Consider the following 22,064-nt stretch of genomic DNA (forward strand, 5'->3'; position numbering starts at 1 on the left):
TATAAGCCGCATCAACTAAATTTTAACAAAATTTTAAAACTGTACATATATAGACTGCACCAAGTTTTCAAGAATGTTATTAAGTTTGGGCCGTCTGCTTTTATTGCCTCTGAAAGCTTTTGTCGTCTTTTTGTGTAGAGTCAGTTTCACCATCGACTCACTGACGTCGAGTTCACGTGCAGCAGCTCTGTTTCCTTCTTCCACAGTACATCAATTGCCTTTAACTTAAAAGCTGCATCATCTACATTTCTTCGTGTGTTTTCCATGAGGACAGTGTGTGTATGAAGCACAAAATAACTGTTCAAAACACAATCAAACAACATCTTCCTCAGCATCTCTCCCTGAGCTCTACTGCTCATGTCTCCTGCAGAAAGAGTCTCTGTTCTGTCTGTATCATGTCAGTGTCTTGGAGGATTTCAGCATATTTCAGACCCTCTCGGGGGCGGGGTTATTTTTATCAATCAGGTATGAGTGGATGTCCGGCTACTGAAATTTGAGACGTTTCTTCTTGTCATTTACGCATAAGGGTAAAACGTATCCCCTCACTGATGTTCATTTAGCATCAGAACTTATTTTATCATACTGCAATAAACTGTTTATTGCGCTGACAATATCACAAGCTAGTTGCTGCGCATATCCACTGTGTTGCCAAACCATAGACCGTTTATATGACTGGACAATGTGCCAAACAAAGATCGGTCCATATATTCACCGCATTGTTTTATTCGCCGCAGGGTTCAAAGTCTGAGATAAAAGTTGTGGGTTATAGTCCGGAATTTACAATACACAAAATGGACTTTAATCTAAGTTTTGTTTCATTCACATGCTTGAGTAAACCTTCATTAGTACTCTGTCAAAGCTCAAAATGCCCTGTTCCGCTTTTACCTTTAGTTGAGTAGAAAAGATTGGCAATTCCTTGGACTGAAAAACACAACTCCAGGTCTGTTTGTGATGAAGAAGAGATGAAAAAATAACGTAATACGGGCACTTAAAGGCAGAGGCACAAATTCAAATGTTCAGCTGACGAGGCCTATTTTATTAATGAGAAAAGGCCAGCAATAAGTGACCACAGAATATATATTTAACTTGTGCTGTGGTTCTATCAGGTTGTGTGTGTGTGTGTGTGTTGCTACTCACGTCGGAGGCGGGTCCCTTGTCAGCCCCCGGACACGAGAAGGTGACGTATTCATGGCAGCGCTTGTGGACCACAAAACAGCACACTGCAAAAGACGAAAGAAGAAACGAGAGTAAGATCCAACGTCAAGATGAAACAACATGTCACGCCATTCTGTCTGTCTGCCTATATTTAGATTTTGTCTGTGTGTTTGTGTGTGTGTTTTGTGGCTGGATGTCATTAAGAAGTCGTTGATATGATACATAACTCGATACATAGGCCATGATACATTACATATCTAGATACAGCGCACTTTCGGTTCGATACAATATGTTTCAAATCGATTCAATATGGTTGAATAAAACATAAAGGCTAAAACATCATGACTGTGATATTTAAAAGTCTTTGTTAAACCCCGTCTTGTGCAAAGTTCATATGAAACACATCAAATCATCAATAATCATCAAAACAGTGAGAATGTCAAATGTGTTTCCTTCCACTAAACAAGCAAAAAAACTGTAGCACTGTAACAAAATAATAAAAATAAAAACAAGCACAATCAGAGACATCAACCTGGTCCCCATGAGGCATCAGTGGGGTCATTTCATCAGCACAGAAGCAGTTTATGAGGAGCCCAGCCCACATTACATGATCATTATATAAACAATACAATGTGTGTATGTGTACAGGCCCATGAACATTTGTGTGATATTGGTCATACATGACACACACTGTGTTTACTAGTGTGGAACCAACATGTCATTTTTCATGAGTTGTGTATATGTTAGTTGTGTGACTGTAGATCAGTGTGTTGTGTATCACCATAAAAACAAGAAATGAAAATTATTTTCGTTCCAATTAAAATTTTAACGGCTACACTGAAAGAGAAAGGAACTGTTCTAATTAATGATTATCTCGAAAACTATTAATATTTTACAATATAAATGCATAGAATTATAAATAGATAATAATAATCTCTAGCTCGACCCTTGGCGAAGTTATGACCAAAAACACATATTTGACCTTGGTTACCTTGACCTTCAAGTGACCTTGACCAGTTTCAACCTGTAGCTTCCAGTATAGCCCAGTTGTGTGTGCCAACTTGTGTGATGATTGGGTGAATATTTTAGGCTACAGAAGGTTCAGAAATTGCCGAAATTGCCTATCCTTTATAATGGCATGACCTTTCAATTGACCCGTGTCAAATGAACTCGGATCCTCACCAAACTTTTTTTTTCGGGCACGGGGGCTTGACCCACGTAACAAATTTGGTAACAATTGGTCCATAAATGCTGGAATTATCACGGGTGGACAGACACACACACACACACACAGGGTGAATACAAAACCTGGTCAACCCTTCTGGGACCAGGTAATAAAAGCTAAAAAATCATGGCTGTAATATTAAAAGTCTTTGTAAAACCACTTCTTGTGCAAAGTTCAAATGAAACACAAACATTTTAATCATCAGAACAGTGAAATGTAAAATGTGTTTCCTTCCACTAAACAAAGAACAAAAGCTGTAACAAAATAATTGAGTAAAATATACCAAAAAATACTCTTGGCGATATATCGATACAGCAGCAGACGATATCGATACTGTATCATCACATTAAACAATACGATATATTAATATTTTGATATTTTTGCACAGCCGTAGTGTGTTTTGTGCGCTGTACCAGATTTAAAAAAAAAAAAAAAAAACTTGAAAAACAAAGTTGGTTCATCTTAAATGGTCTGTGGTCCGACATTATCCCTCACTTACCTTACGTATTTCGAGCATCCTAATTATTCACAAAAATAAGTTTATAAGTGCTCCTCACAACTTTCAGAAGTCAGAGGAGAGTTTGCGCTGCAGTCAAGGTCATGTTAACAACCACTAGCAAGCTAACAGTACACTTCCTGATACTCAGACAGAAAAAACGCTAAATATAACTAGATGGAGACAGGTCAAGAGCTGCTTATACAAAATATCTGCACTGCAAATTTCTCTCATCTGGCCAAGATTTTAAAACGTACATCAGGTTATTCATCTTGTTTTCAAATTTATGATCTGTTTACTAGTCCTGAGATGCTTCATTCTAGTCTGGAGGTAGTTTATCTTCACATAACTTGTTGAGTAAAATGATCTTGCTGCATGGACAGATCATTTCACTACTTTTAAGTCATTTTTTTTTTATGTATTTAAGTGCTTATATCTTAAAAAAAAAAGGCTCCCTCAAAAGACAATACAATACAGTTTCCTTTAAAGGTGCACTATGTAACTTTCCTGGTGGACAGTCTGCCACTTGCTTTTAATGTTTGCATCCACAGTATGATATCATAATTATTAATGCATTAATTCATCACTGCATTTCTATAGTGCCTTTCATGACTCCCAAAGCGCTTAGATAAAACTTACTTATCTTGCTATTTTATTTAGTTCCAGGTGGAAAACATTCTCAAGCCGGACACACACTACAGGATTTTTCCATCTTAAACATACTTGAACATACATCATACAGTGCAGACCAAAGAATCATATGAGATTTCAAATCTCTGAGCGTCAAGCTGCAGCGGGATAAGGCAGCCAAGAAACCACACACCACAAGTTATAAGTCACCTCTGTTTCCTGTCTGAAATAAAGTCAAGAAATACATTACTATTGGATATTATGTCATTTTAAATGTACTACACTGCTCAAAAAAAAAAAAAAAAAAACATTCTGAAAACACATCAGACCTCAATGTGAAAAAATATATATATCTATACAAATGTGGACAAGGCAATGTCTTAAGAACAAAAGGATGCCACATCTTTTAAAGGAAATGAACAGGTGCACAAAAGCAGCACCAATGAGACAAGCCCTAACACAGGACTGGTTTTACATGTAGAGGTCATTTCATGTTTCTCCCTCTTGGTGTTTTTTGGCTGGTTTTCCACTAGTGCTGCTTTGGCTACAGTGATTGTACTGGAATAGTATGAGGCCGTTCTTTATATAGAAAATGTTTTTCTTAAAACTTAAAAAATCAAGTATATAAAAATAAAGCCATTGTTTAACCCTACAAAAGTTACACAGATTGTCTGACTTCTCCATGATGGCATATCTGGCCATAGAAGGTCCTCAACCCATCAGCAGGACAAATATGTGTGTGAGGAGGAAGAGGATGAGCACTGCCTGTGCCCTACAGAATGACCTCCAGCAGAACAGTGGTGTGAATGTCTCTGCCCAAACAATCACAAACACACTTCATGAGGGAGGCTTGAGGGTGAGCAATAGATTACTGTTACTATTACTACTAAAATGTCTTAATTTTAGAAAGAGTTAATTTAATCTATAGCTGAGATATATTTTATATATATATTTTATATACATGTATATATGTCTTATGTTATTATTTAGATTTGATTATACCATTTCTCTGTTATTATAATATGCTGTGAGCTGCTGTGTCCAAATAATTTTCCTTATGGATCAATAAAGTTAGTCTAAGGTAAGTTTAATCTTTCTTAATTATTAGAGTTACACCTGCCTCTTTTAATCACCGTAAACATCCCAACAACAAAGTTCTGTGATGCCAAAGCATGCTGACGCCCCTGCCTATAGCTGCACTTCATACAGTTTTTTTGATGTTTTTTGTTGTTTTTTTCCCCCAAAATGGCTTTATCACAATTTGATAACAATTTGAACGCATAGAGCAGTGGGTGTGTAAGGCTGGTTGGGGCAAATGAGACTTTACAGAGCACTGGCACCTCAAATGCAGGAGAATAAAGATTACTGAAACACGCCTGAATCACCCAATACAACTTTGAGTGAGAGAGATGAGGAGAAATCCATTTTCCAACATGCTTTTGCCCGGCTGACAGAATTTCATTTTCATTTGCTTTTCCAACATGGTTAAAAGCTCTTAAAAGTCAACTTAGTCTAGCCCACCATAATATAATTTTCCAGTCTAAAAACAAGTTGATTACATGTGTCAGCCAATTTTTCCCTTTTGTATCTTTAAACATAAAAAATAGGCAGGGAAACATTTACTTCAAAATGCGATGAAATGAAACAGATGAAATAGGGGGTTGCCTGTGTTGCCAAAGTGTCACTGAAATCTGTGGGAACGGCAGAACTGTTCCATAAAATGAGATAAGATTTACAACCTGCCCGTAAAATCTGCAGTAGTTTTGACAAGTGGAATGGTGAAAAATTTACCACAAATGCAAAGATGAGCAGCTACTAGAGCCGTTTAGTCATTTATCAAATCAAGATAAGAAACCACCTATTAGTCTAAATGGTTATTCCGGTTGTTCAGGTTAGACGCATTTAGCAGTAGAAAAGAGAATGTATAGAGAGATTTAGATGAATATTTGGGAGTGAATCCTGAGTTTAAAGTAACATTTTACATATAAATATATTTTTTCCAAGTACTTTTCTGCATACATAGTCGTTTTGCTTCTACTCCAGTGCAGGTGTAGTTTTAGGAGGACAGTTTGGGTCAGATACATAAAGATACAGAATAGTTTTGATTAGTAATTTTTAGTCGACGAATTGATCAGCAGCACAACAAGAATTTTAATTGACTACAGCCCTAGTTGGTGCATTGCACAACTTAACAAGAATAAAGATCATTTTGATTGGTTATCACTTGATAATACAGTGGTTTGAGAAGCATGGATGCATTTTGGTCCTTCCACATAAACATGGCTACACACAGTTAAACAGATCACCTGATTTTTTTCTATAAGGTTTCTCAGGTCAAATTTGGGTTGGGCAACACAGCAAAAAAATTGCCCCAGTGGTGTTAAACTTTGTGTAGGTTTAACCAATTTGATTTTCCTTTTCAAAAACAAAATAAATGTAACTTTCAGTATTGACTCCATGAGCAAAAACAATATACACTTTGCCACTGAACACAAAAATAACCTAATTTCTTCCCCCAAAGTTGAATTCTGCTGCACTGATAAAGTACTGGCTGTAACCTTCATAGCTAAACAAACAACACAACCATATCACTGTGGATTAGACATGACAGAATCTCCATCTTGATTAAAATTCGGTTAATTACACTGCAGGTCAAGGTCAAGTTAAATGTGTGTGCACTGACAGTCTGAACAGACAGTGTATAATGTATAAAGCAGAAGGTGTGACTACAGTATCTGTGGTGTGGATTAGAAAATGTAAAGTTACATAAGCGCAGTATGTAGATAGCATCATTCATTCAGTCACACTGCTCTATTCTTAATCACATTTCCATCACATTTCCATGAGGCTGTGTGCTGCAGCTCAGCTCTGTTTACATATTTGGGTGTAGTTATATGTGAGGGGAAATGGGTGGGCCTGAGAGATACCTGCTACTCCATTCAGACTGCTGCAGATTAACCTCTCCACAACAAACACATTCCTCACACAGAAGTGTGTTTACTAGTACCAACAGGTCAGAAGTGATGTTCTACTGCTGCACAAGTCAATACAAAAGTGAGAGAAAGAGGGAAGAGGGAGGAGCAGAGAAAGAGAGGAGAGCAGATAGACCATGAGATAGACGTGTGTGTGCATGTGTGTGTGGGCAGTGAGGGAGGGGGCACAGCTGGGGCTGAGGCACTGAGGGGGAGGTGCGTACGTGTGTGTGTCTGTGTATGTGTGCGTGCACAAACTGAACTGTAGCATATAAAAAGTGTGTCTTCAGAAATCTGCTCTGTCACTCACTCACACATGCCTGTACACACACACACGTGCACACACACATGCACAAACACAGGCCCAGTGACCCACCGAGAAAGTCTCTGCTCTGTTGCCTAGCAACCAGGCTGAGCCCTACGGTGGAGTCTTCTCTGAACGCCCCATGTGCCTGACAGACAGCATTAGCAGCAAATCAGAGCAATTCACAAACATGGAGCCATCAGGAGAGCAGCAGGGCTATCAACAGGAGCTTCACACCACAGGAGAGGCCCACCAGGAAGAGCACATGGACCATCAGAGCATTAATCTTTCAACATCTGAGGGACGATCATGGACCATTAGCATAGATCACTGATCTGAGGAACACTCACATCACATGAACCATCAGAGACCATTACATCTGATCTGTAAGACCATCACATGGACCACCACAGCACAGAGCATCACATGGACCAGCAGAACATAGACCATCACATGGACCAGCAGAACATAGACCATCACATGGACCAGCAGAACATAGACCATCACATGGATCATCATCATTAATTATATTAATGATTAAATAGATGGGGCAAAAACAAAATATACTTTATTCCATGAAAAATAATCTGAGAACATATGGTCACAAGAACATGACAATTACATTTTCTATTGATTTTAAAAGATTATAGTTCATCTGGCTGGATTTAGTGAATATGAAGAATGAAAAGGGAGTATTCTATGGGCACTCGTCTCTGATTAAAAGCCCAGAAAACTGAACTGGGGCTCATCAAATAATGACAATAATGTTATGATGCTGATCCATGCCTGTTTGGCTTCACTTATGGACTGTTTCAAGATAGTAAATTATGTAAAAGCCAACACGCACAGTGTGCTCAAAGCCCTTCAGTGCACTAAAGTGACCATTTGCAAACCAAAGACCCAAAGCCTCAAGTAAAAAGTTGCAAGATCACAAACACAGTGTTTATTGAAAAGTTTGTCTTAACACTTTGTATTATTGTGGTGTTTTCTCTTTTACACACATTGGTACATTGGTACATTTGATTGATGTAAGTGGTTGGAGCAGAAGTTGAAGGTTTAACAATGCTGTGGATTGAAATTGTTTCTTTCATGACCCCAAAGCTCTTGAAAGGGCATTATTTATTCACTCCACACTCGCTAGTGATAAAATAGCCACAGCTGCCCTGGGGCAGATGTGGGTCAGAAGCAAAGCTGCCAATCTGTACTATCTGCCCCTCCAGTCACAACCAACACTCACACACACCTCACATTTACACTAGGCAACGTGGGAGAAGTACTTAGCCTAAGGACACAACGGCAATTTGCACTAAAGCCACTGCTGCTGCACAGAAGAACCTGTTATTCCTCCACCTGGGGTGGCCTTTGTAACTGATGACCCCAGCTGGACATCTGAACATCACATTCTCATATAACCAAACACATACAATAGCCCCCGGTGGGATCATTAAAGTCCTCGAAATGTTAATATGCTAAACCAAAATAGCTTTGTCCATATTAGGCTGAGAGTCTGTAGACAGGCATGTAGTGTATGATATCTGGCAGCAGGCCTGGGCATTGTGGACAATATGACAAAAATATCATCACATTCATTTCCTGAACACAGTCATTGCAATTTAAGATAAAAAAGTCATCAAATTTCAAGAGGATTAGAGCTCTCCATTAAGAAGAGCCAAGCTGAACACTCATGATTCACTTACTCAATGTCCATCTCCAGTCAAAGTCAACTGAACAGCCATATAGAATAGTTCATATGGTATAATATTGCATCTTTTTGCTTGTTAAACTCGTAAAACTTACACTTACTTACTTAAACACTCCGTTTTACAAACACATTTCCAGCCTTTAAATGAGACTGATTGTAAAGTGAGCTAACATGTGCTATTCCACATTTTATATTTTGTGCATTGTGGATTTAATTTGGACACCATTTCTATTTGCTTTGGCTATTAGCATCTCTAATCCCACAGCAAAGAGCTTAAAATAGCAAAGTAAAGCATCAGTGGGATACATTGTGTTTGTAGCCAAATACACATTAGACTTACATGTCTGTCTGTGGCCATTGTAATATGGTTTGAAAACACTCTATTCCAACTTGTGATGTTATGTGGTAATACAGGAAGTGCTCCACTGTGTTTTTAAACACCATGAATTTTACTAGAATCATTTGGATAAGTTCAGCTCTCTCTGCTGAACAAAGCGTAAAGGGTTGCTGTTAAGTTGAAATTTTGAGCTTTGGAGATGTAGACAGAGAATGAATACATCTTAAAGCTCACAAGAGTCAATTTTGCATAATACAGGAAGGATACCAGGCAATTTGAGGGGTTTGCTTCTTCAGCTCTGGGTCTGCTTAAGCTAAGGAGGAATAAACTACACACTACAATAAATAAATACACACATGGTAACTACACAAATATCCCCATTTTACAGAAACGTCCTGTGTTTTAAAGTGAAATAGACAAAAAGGCAGATTTTATGAATGCTTTTTCTCATTAAGCAATAAACTCTTGTCTCTTGGTTTAGTCTGTGTTAAATTTTTATTTTTATTCTGACATAGTTGCACTTTTTTTTTTAAATTTAATGTCCCATATTATGCCATTTTCTGATCTACCGTAATGTCCGGAATTAAACCACTACTTTTTTCTCACACTTTGAACCCTGTGGCTTATACAACAATGCGACTGATATATGGCTGGATTTTATTTGGCACATTGTTCATTCATATATACAGTCTGTGGTTTAGTAACACAGCAGATACGTGCAGCCTGAGTGCAGAAAGCGCCGCTGTGTGTGCGGTTCACATGAAGTTGCTCAGTGCTCTAAAGCAGTTGATTACCATGTGTTAAGAGATATGATGATAAATTAACATGAGTGGGATACGACTTAATGACCCAAGTATTAAATGTCTCAAACTTCAGTAGCCAGACCATGGATCTATTAAAATAACTGGATAGGGTGTTGCTGCTTGTAGCTGCCTCCAGTTGATGTAGTGGTCACTCACTGGAATTTCAGTGAAAAAAATCCCATGGGCTGAGAGAGTTTTTTTCTCATAGAGCACAATGTAATCACAAACTGCTCGTGTTCGGCTGACAGGGCACCTTCAACTTTCAAAAATTTTGCATTTGTTGGCGATTTTACCTATTTTTAAATCATAAACTTTTTCTCAGCTCAAAAACCTTCAGTTGTCTTAAAAAAACATTTTAGAATTGTTCGCTCCGGCTACGCTCTGCTCCTCTCACTCTGATTGGTCAAAGCGATCACATGATACACGAGCCCGCGCTCCGTGTGTGCGCTCGCATGCATTAGCGTGTGCCCGCGGGAGAAAAGACACTACTGCACATGCTCAGTCGGCCCACAGCCACTGGAAGTACCTCCCCGGGCTCAAGGCTAATCTGGGATCATGCGCCATAGAGCTTGGCCCATTGACTTGAATGGGCGACCATGTTTGAGTCGGACATCCACTCATACCTGATCGATACACCTAGCTCCGCCCCCAGGAAAGTCTGAAATCTACTGAAACTATAAGACACTAACATGATACAGATAGGACAGTGGCTCTTTCTGCAGGAGACATGCACAGTAGAGTGCAGAGACAGACGGGTGGTGTGCTCAGGAAGATGCTCGTTTGATTGTTAGTTATTTTACGCTTCATGCACACCCTCTTCGCTTTTAAGTTAAAGGCGATTGATGTGGCTCTGAACGAAGGAAACAGAGCTGCTGCACGTGAGCTCGACAGTCGATGGTGAGACTTTTGGGATGGCAGTGTGACGAACTGACTCAAAGTAAAAAGACGACAAAAGATATCAGAGGAGATAAAAACGGAGACTCGAAGACGTGGACACCTGCGGGTTATAGACAGGTGCGGTCTATATATCTAAAAAAAAAAAAAATTTTTTAGTTTAACTGATGCGGCTTACCGATTTTCTGGGCTATTAGGCACTCTGAATTATAAGACGCATTAAATGGTCTATTTTTGAACTTTTTTCACAAATAAACCGCATCGGACTTTAAAGGAAACACAACAGTTGGATGGGTGAGTGGTTTTGTTTGTTTGTGGTGTTCACGGTGACTCTGGGCTTTGTTCAGTTGTGGCGTGTCGGGAGGGTGCTGTCTGGGACCGCTGGATTGTCGGCGTGTTCGCAGTGACTCAGTTGTTCAGTTGTGGCTCAGAAAGGTACATTGGATTCGTTTTTTCTGTTCGTTCCTCCGTCCCTTTCCTCGTCGGCGTGGAGTGATGAGTGTGGCTGTGGGTGTTTTTCGCTTTGCGGTCACTGTCTGCTCCGTGCGTGTTTGCGTGCGCTGCGGGTGGTGTGGCTTTGTAGTTTACTGAAGTCGTGCTGGATTCATGTATGGGGAGCGCTGGCTTGCGGGGTGTGCAGACATTTTTTGATGGGGTTAGAGGCTTAAGAGCGCGCCTTATAGCCCAGAAAATACAGTATATTTATGTGCATTCAATAGTCTGGAAATTATAGTATGTTATAATGTTTCTTCATCAAAAACAGACCTAGAGTTGTGTTTTGTTTAACACACAAATCCTGCGTATTTCTTCTCGTTCTTCTCTTAAACAGAAAACACTGATGTCATGTGGTAATACAGGAAGTGCTCCACTGTGTTTTTAACCTCCATCCTCCTTCACTAGAATCCTTTACATGATTTCAGCCCTTGAATAGCCCATCTCTACTGAACTAAAGGTAAAGGGCGGCTGTTAACATGTGTGAATGAAACAGAAGACGTACCACTTCGCAGTAACTCTATTCCATACCCAAAGTCGCTCCTGCTGCACTGTGACTAGAATATTACGCCACAACCGCAGTGCCACCAGCAAATCTAGTAATCAATACTGTACACCGGCTAGACGGGCACTCACTGACAAAGATAGCATTTCATCCACTGATCGATCAATGCCAGGGATTAAATACCACTGCCGCCGCGCTGTAATCGATAGCATTGTCACTTAAAGCGGCAACAATAAATACATACCGCTAGCTTTTCTCATTAGCTACAGTACACGTCAAATGGGGTTAGTGTTAGGGCTGTCAAAAGTATACCTAGATAATCAATTCTGAAACCGGAGAAACTAGGTGCTCATTTGTGGTACTGGGGCTGAAAAATAGGAGAAAATTGGATCTTTCTTAAGCAGTTTTACAAAGCTCTCGACTAGGCCTGGGTATCATTAAGAAGTTGCAGATATGATACATGCATACATTGTGAGATCTTACTATATCACAATATTTCGGTTATTGTTACATCCCTATAAATAATGCTAAAAGTCAATATGAAACACACATTTTAATCATCAAAACAGTGAAAATGTCAAATGTGTTGCATGAGTGTTTCGTTCCTCTGAACAAGCAACAAAACTGTAGAGCTTTCACAAATTAATTTATACACCAAAACGTACTCTTGGTGATATATTGATACAGCAGCCCACGATACTGTATCATCGCTTTATGATTTATAATATTTTGATATTCTTGCACACTCCTTCTCTCGATCTACTGTATATCCGAACTAGTTTAAAGGGTCTGTCTCTGTACATGATTTTTTCCATGTATTTGAGCAAAATGTGAAAAAATCCCAGAACAAATAGGCTGTATTTTAGAAGCAGCTCTTGAGGTCCAGCTAAGGCACCAGTGTACTGTCTGCATCCACTTACAGAGCATGCACTTGTCTGATAATCAGGAAGTGTGTGGTTTACATGCTTGCAACTCCGCTCTGGCCTCGAAAAATGAACTAGTTCTGATTTTCACATTTTAAAAGCGTAAAAACAGGTTCATTTACTATTGCATAATTACGTTAGAGAAACTGATATAGCGTTGTGTCTATAATTACAGTTTTTCGTCTAAATAGTTTTTGCAACTTTGCGGTGACATCACAATGGGTGGAAGGGGGGGTGTTACATGTATGTCTATGATGGAATGTTCAGTAGTTACCATGGTGATGCAATGTACACATCAGCAAACACCGCCAAAAAAGCTGTAAACCTCAAGAAAAAATACAAAGTGGATTTAAAACACATTTTCAGGAGCCTGCAATCAATACAAGCATTCATGGTCGCGTTTAAGAGTTTGATTTGCCACAAAAAGGTGAGTGACGTGTGACGGTAATGTTATTGGACTTAATTTAACAGTAGCCTGTGTTGACTTTAATGGATAAGCAGGCAGATTTGGAGTGGACATCAATATTTAGTCAATAACAATTCAATAACGTCACTTTTTATGAACACTAAATTGCAAATTAGAATATTTATTTTACTCACATTAATTGAGGGTGACCAGATTTTCAAAATAAAAAAACTGGGACATCCCCGGTATGGGTGATTAGTAATGATAAAATTGTGAAACGAGCGCATAATTAAGGAAAACTGTTCTGCACTCGGCACTAATGTGAATCGGGATAGTCACATTTTCTTTATGTTTTGGTGATTTTTAAGCAGCTTTTCTGTGTTTTATTTAAATGACAATGTATGCCTCTCTTTACTGTTGGCAGGGATCAGATTGGTCAAAAATATGGACAGCAGGGACATTTCTTGTATAAAACTTAAATCTGATGGAACAGGGGACACAGGACTCAAAACTGGGACTGTCCCAGGTGAATAGGGACGTCCGGTCACCCTACATTACTTGCATGTATACTGAGCCATTCTGGAGTCAAATTAGAGAGACCTAGACCATATAGTTGATTAATATTTGCATATATGGGACTGGATTTGACACCCTCTTTGTACAAACTGGGTTATTTGTGGGCTATTTGTTTCTACTCCTACACCTTGTTTATGCAGCTGAGCCTTCAGGACTATTGTTATCTATGTAATTATTGTTATGCATCAAGAAGGAAAACAGGATTATCTGGATATCATTTGAAACTATTTAATTATACTCAGCGTTGGGAAGGTTACTTTTAAAATGTACTCCCCTACAGATTACAGATTACATATCCCAAAATGTAGTTTGTAACATAATCCATTAAATTACTTAAAGTGAGTAACGTAATCTGAATACTTTGGATTACTTGATTTGCTGTAGAGAAGCAAAGACTAGGAAATCTTCACGTTAGATATTTTGTCTGATAAAAGACAATGAAAAGGTCCGTGCAGCATGGTTTAGTTCTGTTAAATCCTGTTTTAGTCCTGGTTTTAGTCCTGGTTTAGACCTGGTTTAGATCTAGTTTAGACCTGGGGATATAGCCCGAAATGTGAAAAGAGGAAAATACCGCCGTGTAATCCATTTATTTCAACAAAGTAACTGTAATCCAATGACCACTCACTGAAACAGTAACTGTAACTGAATACAGTTACTCATAATTTGTACTCTGATTACGTAACTCCGGTACTCCCCAACACTGATTATACTTTTGACATGTGATAATTGTAGATTTTTGGGGGCAACCACACTTGCCTCGATTGCCCTGAACACACGCCCCTGGACTTTCAACAGTACAAAAGCAGCTCACCTGTTGGAGCTGAAACGAAGTCAGCTCTTTATGGTCAGATTGTGTTAAAAATAAAGATCATATTATAATCTAACAGACAGAGCAGTGCCTACAGTTACCATCACCCATCCGCTGCAAAGTATCAATACTGCCAACATCAGTTATCGTAGCATCCAGTGTTAAATGAAAATACTGGGTTTAACAGACAAATCGTGTAGAAATTCGGATGAAAAATACATGACAAATAACAAGGCCCTGAGGTTTATTATTTCAGTGTGGTGTTGAGATCAAATATTTGTGAGATGACAAAGACAACATTCTCTGTGCCAAATACAGAGGCAGTCAAACCACAGATCTCATATTATAGAAACAGTTAACATGGCTCATGCTGGCAACAGTCCTACACCAGTCAGTGCCAGAGAAGAAGACAGGTTCAAACTCATGACACCAACATAAAACGTTAAACAATGTGAGGAATGAATTATCAATATGTTTTAGTTATTTTATTTATTTTATTTGCTTATGAGTATAATGGAACATGTATTCGTCTCAAACAGCTTCTGTATGGAATGTCGGGTTCGGTGTGCAGTTGTACACGAGTGAATTTGAGCAGTTATGTGTGTTTACATTCCACCACTATATGTGCAGCTACACGGAAGGCTCGTCTCTTTAAAATTCACCAGAAACTCGTCTGTGATTGGGGCAGTGTTTCCCGCAGCGCTTTATAGTTAGGACTAGGGATGGGCATGATTAGTCAATTAATCAACAATTGATCATTAAGAATTTTATCGATTATGTTCATTTTAATTAACAAAATGAATGTAGGTTGCTGTGCATAGTGTAGGGTGAACAAAAGGGGGTCCGTACATGTAGCTCTCTGCACTCAGAAGGAGAGAGCAGACACAAACAGTCGGTCAGCCTGCAACGTGCCGAAGCGCAAATGCGTATTTAAGGATGACTTGTACAAAAAAAAATTCCACGCTTTCCGTTCCGGTCGGGACAAGTGTGAGTCCATGTGCACAGTGTACAAAGCAGCACATATGTTTCAGTGTCCAGTGGGAAAAAGTTTTGCCAGGTGAGAGTAGCGCAATGTCGATGACAAGTCTCCACCTCCCACCCAAATGCAAATATGGTCACACTAACGTGTATTCCACTGAGTCGTGCCACATCAGCGAATAAGAGCTGTTTTGTTTTCCTTCGCTTAGTTTATGCAAATTAGCCACGCGTTTAAGTTTGGTTTCTGTGAGACTTGCACAAAGCTATATTAAACACATTATAATGTCAAATAGCTGATGTGGCTCTAGAGTGTTTATGTTTATATGTTGTAAAGTTGAATTTATTTATGCAGATTAGTAGTGCAGATAGTAATAATAATGATGATACATTTTAATATAAAAAACTTTAATTTTATTAATCGATAATTGATTGTTAATTCACCCGACGATCGATTAAGAAAATTTTATCGAATGCCCATCCCTAGTTAATACAGCCGTCTTGACAACAATTGAGCCCCGCCTCGACTGTGTCCCTCCGAACTGCGAGAATCCTCACAAAACTACCGTCTTCGCACTGCGGTCCTCACTTTCGCAGACCCAATTTACATGTACATAAAGAATAGACACTTTTCATGTAACACAAAAAATAGTCTAATATCTTTTCTCCAAACTATTTTTTCAGAAGATTAGAAATGGAAAAAATCTTGAGCTAAAATTTAATGAGGTGTAGATAGTAAATGCTCAAATTTTTGTACAGCGCTTTCTAGAGTTGTGAAAAATGCTGAAATATTGATATATCGTATCGTTTAATGTAATGATACAGTATTGATATTATGCACTGCTGCCAAGAGTATTTTTGGTATATTTTACTAAATTATTTAGTTACAGAGCTACAGTTTTGTTGCTTGATTAGTGCAAGTGTGACACATTTGACATTTTCACTGTTTTGAGGATTAAAATGTTGTTTCATATTTACTTTACACGGTTTAACAAAGATTTTTAGTTTCACAGACATGATTTAGCCTTTATTTTTATTGAATTGATTTAAAATATATTGTATTGAATCGAAAGTGCACTGTATCGAGATAAGTATCGTATCGTGGTATATGTATCGAGATATGTATCGTACTGTGGCCTATGTATCAGGGTATGTATCGTATTGTGGCCTATATATATCAAGGTATGTATCATATCGTGGCCTATGTATCGAGATATGTATCGTATCGTGGCCTATGTATCGAGATATGTATCGTATCGTGGCCTATGTATCGAGATATGTATCGTATCGTGGCCTATGTATCGAGATATGTATCGTACTGTGGCCTATGTATCAAGATATGTATCATATCGTGGTATATGTATCGAGATATGTATCGTACTGTGGCCTATGTATCGAGATATGTATCATATCGTGGTATATGTATCGAGATATGTATCATATCGTGGTATATGTATCGAGATATGTATCATATCGTGGTATATGTATCGAGATATGTATCGTACTGTGGCCTATGTATCAGGGTATGTATCATATCGTGGTCTATGTATCGAGATATGTATTGTATTGTGGCCTATGTATCGAGGTATGTATCTTATCATGGCCTATGTATCGAGATATGTATCGTATCGTGGTCTATGTATCGAGATATGTATCGTACTGTGGCCTATGTATCGAGATATGTATCGTATCGTGGTATATGTATCGAGATATGTATCGTACTGTGGCCTATGTATCGAGATATGTGTCATATCATGGTATATGTATCGAGATATGTATCGTACTGTGGCCTATGTATCAGGGTATGTATCATATCGTGGTCTATGTATCGAGATATGTATCGTATCCTGGCCTATGTATCGTATTGTGGCCTATGTATCGAGATATGTATCATATCATGGCCTACATATTGAGATATGTATTGTATTGTGGCCTATGTATCGAGGTATGTATCTTATCGTGGCCTATGTATCGAGATACGAATCGTACTGTGGCCTATGTATCGAGATATGTATCGTATCGTGGCCTATGTATCGAGATATGTATCGTATCGTGGCCTATGTATCGAGATGTGTATCGTATCGTGGTATATGTATCAAGATATGTATTGTATCATGGCCTATGTATCGAAGAATGTATCGCACTGGCAACTTCTTAATAATACCCAGCCCCAGTGGTTTTACATCAAGGAACCACTCTCCCCTTCATACACATACACACACACACACCAATGTATGCACTGCAGACACTGGGGGCGAGATGGGTTAAGTGTCTTGCCCAAGGACACAACAACAACATTCATCTGAGGGGACTGTTTGTGGAACACTGAATTGCACAGACGCACCTTTGTTTAAGCAACTTCCTATTAAATGCAGTTCTCCTGAAACCATCAATAGCTGGAAGTGGTAAAAAGGTTTGCATTGTTTTGAAGGCGAACTAACAAACACATCCGTACATACTTGAAAACGTCACACACCTATAACGTTTGAGCCTACTTGTGTACAGGAGTTATTCGAGCAGAGAGTGAGTCAGTATCACCTTACAAGAACAGGCATCTTAAAAAAAAAATGAAGATAAGAACTAATAAAAAAGTGATTGTATTTCTGTTAGAGGGGTTAGAACAGAAATGGGCAAACAACAACCCGGGGTCAATATGCGGCCCTTTAATCTTTTTAATCCGACCTACCAAACTTGAATAATAGTAATGACAATAATTTTGAGTGTTTTAAAAGTAATTTTGTATAAATAGTAAATATCGTGGGACTTGAACGACAGATATTTTGTTGTTTTGCTTTGTAATGATTTTCAATTATTAGATATTTCAATAACATTTTTTCTCTTATGAGGTGGATTACCAAAAAACTCCATCCATCTGCTCCTGGTCCGGCCCTTCCGTCCAATTTTAGAACCCTTTGTGGCCCACGAGTCAAAAAGTTTACCCACCCCAGGGTTAGAATATGGAACAATCTGAGTGATGAGTGAAAAAAATACTATGGAGTTTAAAGCATTATGTTTTGCTCTGGAATGAAAGAACTATGCATTGAATTTAGTTTGTTTTAATTTATACGTTGTCTGTTCTATATATAGTAAGTCTTAAGTGAATTATAAATGCAATCTTGTTGTTCATAAGCTGCTTTTCTTTCTTGGAATACTGTCATTGTTCAACAGGGTTAGGCGTTATAAGTAGTTTTTACTTCAGCCTAAACCAGGGGTGTCAAACTCATTTTGGTCCGGGGGCCGTATCCAATCTACTATGATCCCAGAGAAGCCGGATCACAAAACTCCTGGCATATAAACCCCCAAAACAGCAATAAGTTCAAATATTTGTGCAGAGAAATGCAAATCTATTACTATAATCCTTTTTAACTGATGAACTCTTTCTTTTACAAAATATTATAATATTATGAACAACCTGAAACTTTAAGAAAAATCATTGTGTTGAAATTGCATTTAACATTAACTTGTTTGCAAATAGAAATAAGTAAATTTTTCTTGGAAAATCCTGCTCGGCTCCACTTTTCTCATTTTGGACATTTTGTTGATGAGGGTGTCACGGTCAACAGTCAAAACGATCCTCCTTTAAGAGCGTTTGGAAAGAGACAAGTCTTTTGTGCTGCTCTGGTGGGAGGGGCCACGTACAGAGATGCTGGAGACGCTGCTATGCTAAGCACCGCAGAAAATTACCAATATTTTAGTAGAAAATATGATTCAAAAATTTTTTTTGAAAATCAGCTGAGGGCCAGATTAAAGATCTTGGAGAGCCGCATGTTTGACACCCCTGCCTAAACCCTTTCAGTCATGATCCATGGAGCTGTAGTCTATGTTTTGTTTTGTTTTGTTTTTGTAGTGCTGCAAAATGACTAGGGATGTAACAATAACCAAAATATCATGATATGGTATCATCAAAGTTCTCAGAATAACATCGTGGACCATCACAATATATCGAATTATAAGTGTCTTTGTTTAAATGAAGAGTTCGGGTGCAGCAATAGCTAACAAAAGACAGAACTATATAGCCCATGATCCTTTGCTCCATTTCAGTGCAGACTACAAGAAGAAATAACAGTTTTAAGCACTTTTAAGTCTTAATTCTTTGGATTAAGTCTTGTCAAGGCATTTTAAGAGGAAAAAGGAGCATATTAACAGTTTTGTTCACAGCCTCCACAAAATATCGCAATAAATATCGTACCGTGAGATGTGTATTGTGAAAATATTGTACAGAGAGATTTGGATATTGTTACATCCCTAATCTTGAGCCTCCCCACCATATTGTGAGCTTTCCCATGATATCGCAATAAATATCATGAAAGTGACAGAATAAACTACTAACCACTACTACAAAAAAGTGACCTGACTAACCCATGGGTAGGCCTATAACAAATTTTGAAGTACGATATATTGTTGAAGAAAATAAACAAGAATATTCAAACTAATGCACTCATGCAATAACCATTAAGCAGAATTATCCCCCAAAAAACAATTCCAAATGTAACATATGGTTAAAAAACAGAAACGGCAATAAATACACAGCAGAATAAAACACTTTAGTACTTATTTTGTAGCTATAATGACCATAGAAGTTATTAATTCAAACTTCGACAGATCAAATCTAATTGTAGAACAGAAAAATAACAAAAAATGTCCCACTAGTACAAATAAAATGTTCCCATGATAAATATTGACCCCCAAAAATGACGGCTTTCTCCCACTAGACCAAGTGCAGTGTATGTTTTGCTTGGTGACTGGCCCCGGCATCTTTCCACGGGTCAACACTTTGCTCCCCAGCCTCCACTCTGACAGTTTGACTTAGTATTTCTGCAATTTTGTGGGTTTTTATACATTTCAGGCATGCCTCAGCAAATACAGTTAAAAACATACTGTATTTGAAACATTTCTCTTGAACCAGTAAAACAGCGTCTGAATATTGTTACTGTGAAATATTGTGAAATATTCCTTTTTGTCAGACTTACAGTTGAGTTATAAATGCTTTGTTAATCACATTTTCCAGATTCATTTCAAAGGGTTAGAGGTCGACTTGGATGTTTTTAATAGAGGTCTACAGCCAATCATCTGCCAGTAAAAGCACGATGTATGAAGCAGACGCAAGACTTTGAATGAAAACTTGTGTTAAATGGCAATTATTAAAAGTCCGTTTCGCTTATGTCCAGTATGAATGAATTCAAAATGTGTTTTGAATAAAGACAAATGGAAATGGGGAAAGAAATAAAATAAGATGACTGAAACTGAAAAAATGCATAATTCTAACGTTCAGGCTGTTATTATCATTGATATAATTGGAGGAATTTGATGACTCTGCCATTGAAACAATAGGAGTGTGAAAAGAATACCGTGCTTACACAACATGAACTGTGTTGTGGTCTGAGGGAAATTTGATGCTGTGTGTAACAGTGTGTTTGGTGCATCAAATCAAAAACAGACTGAGCACATGTTTTAAAGCGCTTTAACAATTGCCAAATCAATATCTTCTGATTGAATTGTTTAAATGATGATTCAGTCATCCCAAACATTGAGTGCCATTATTGATTTGTAGAGATTTACATCAGCTTTGACCTCCTAACCTGACACTTAGTCACAGGCGAAGTCTAAATCAAGAAATACAGCTGCAGACAGTGTGAGCGCCGACCTCACTGTGTGAGCCGACCGCTCAGGGCTACGGAAATGTGTGTGAGTGTGTACTGACATGTTTACCATACAGGTGTGTATGTGCGTACACACACGCGCGCGCACGCACAGACACACACACCGAGTACACTCTCCTAACCCCTCAACATTTCCTGTACAACTACTGTCAAGCCCCAAGCTCTGCAGAACCCATGAGCTCTTGTGGTGCTCCACAGACGCTGCTGCACTAATCAGGAGTTGAGACAGATCAGACTGAGTAATAACTGTTGTTATTTCACACATATCGTAATATTAGTCACATGACTGGAAGAGCACTCCACTACAGAGGACAAGGAAGTGATACTGAAGCCTGTTGTACAGTAGGATGCACTTGTGAGTGGAGTCACTCCATTTTATTCAAAGGTCCGTGTCTAGACACCCTCGCACCCACTGGTGCTCAGCAGCCTCCCACAGACACACATCAACACCCACCCACGCATGCAAACCCACCATTTTACAATTCGAATCATTAGTGTGTGAGGCTGAGAAACATAGTCCTGGTGAGTCTGTCTGAAGTAGCATGTCTCGTGGCTAACAGCAGACAGCTCACCTTTCAGCAGACTCTTCTACTCTTACACTGCTCAGCACACAGCCTCTCCAGCCTCTCTCTCCAGCCTCTCTCTCCAGCCTCTCTCTCCAGCCTCTCTCTCCAGCCTCTCTCTCCAGCCTCTCTCTCCAGCCTCTCTCTCCAGCCTCTCTCTCCAGCCTCTCTCTCCAGCCTCTCTCTTCAGCCTCTCTCTCCAGCCCAGTGGCACTGTGGCACTACATTTAGCAGCTCTGCCAAGCACCTGCTTTAGCTTCAACAGCAACACACTGAGCAGAGAGCCAGCAAAGAGCCAGCAAAGAGCCAGCAAAGAGCCAGCAAAGAGCCAGCAAAGAGCCAGCAAAGAGCCAGCAAAGAGCCAGCAAAGAGCCAAGAGAGCCAACAGGTCACAGTGAGAGAGTGTGCACTGGTGCATTGGACAAGCACACACTTGCACTCAGACACATAGAGTGGAGGGATTTGTGAATGAGCCTTACCTTGGCACTGGAATCCCTGCTTCCCGAAGCCCCTGTGAACACAGAGCACACTGTTACTTTGAGGAATTCAGCAGAAAAACACAGGCCACAGGCACACGCAGAGAAGCACGATGTCCAGCTGATCGTCCACATAAACACACTCAGATTAGACAGCTGCAG

At 39.0% G+C, this 22,064-nt stretch overlaps 1 protein-coding gene across 2 annotated transcripts in view; it reads right to left on the reverse strand.

The window, feature by feature from the left end:
- Positions 1-22,064, reverse strand: part of LOC110153511 (protein kinase C beta type-like) — an 81,747-nt gene that overhangs the window by 58,941 nt on the left and 742 nt on the right. For both annotated transcript variants that reach the window (XM_055157795.1, XM_020917413.2), the window contains exons 2-3: positions 21,906-21,937; positions 1,138-1,220 (exon numbers count right to left, since the gene is read on the reverse strand). In XM_055157795.1, the coding sequence (XP_055013770.1) occupies positions 1,138-1,220; positions 21,906-21,937 (115 nt within the window). The remainder of the gene's footprint in view (positions 1-1,137; positions 1,221-21,905; positions 21,938-22,064) is intronic.

Source organism: Boleophthalmus pectinirostris, unplaced genomic scaffold (assembly GCF_026225935.1).
Source record: "Boleophthalmus pectinirostris isolate CB_2022bp ecotype Guang Dong unplaced genomic scaffold, ASM2622593v1 HiC_scaffold_22, whole genome shotgun sequence".
In the NCBI taxonomy this organism is placed as follows: domain Eukaryota; kingdom Metazoa; phylum Chordata; class Actinopteri; order Gobiiformes; family Gobiidae; genus Boleophthalmus; species Boleophthalmus pectinirostris.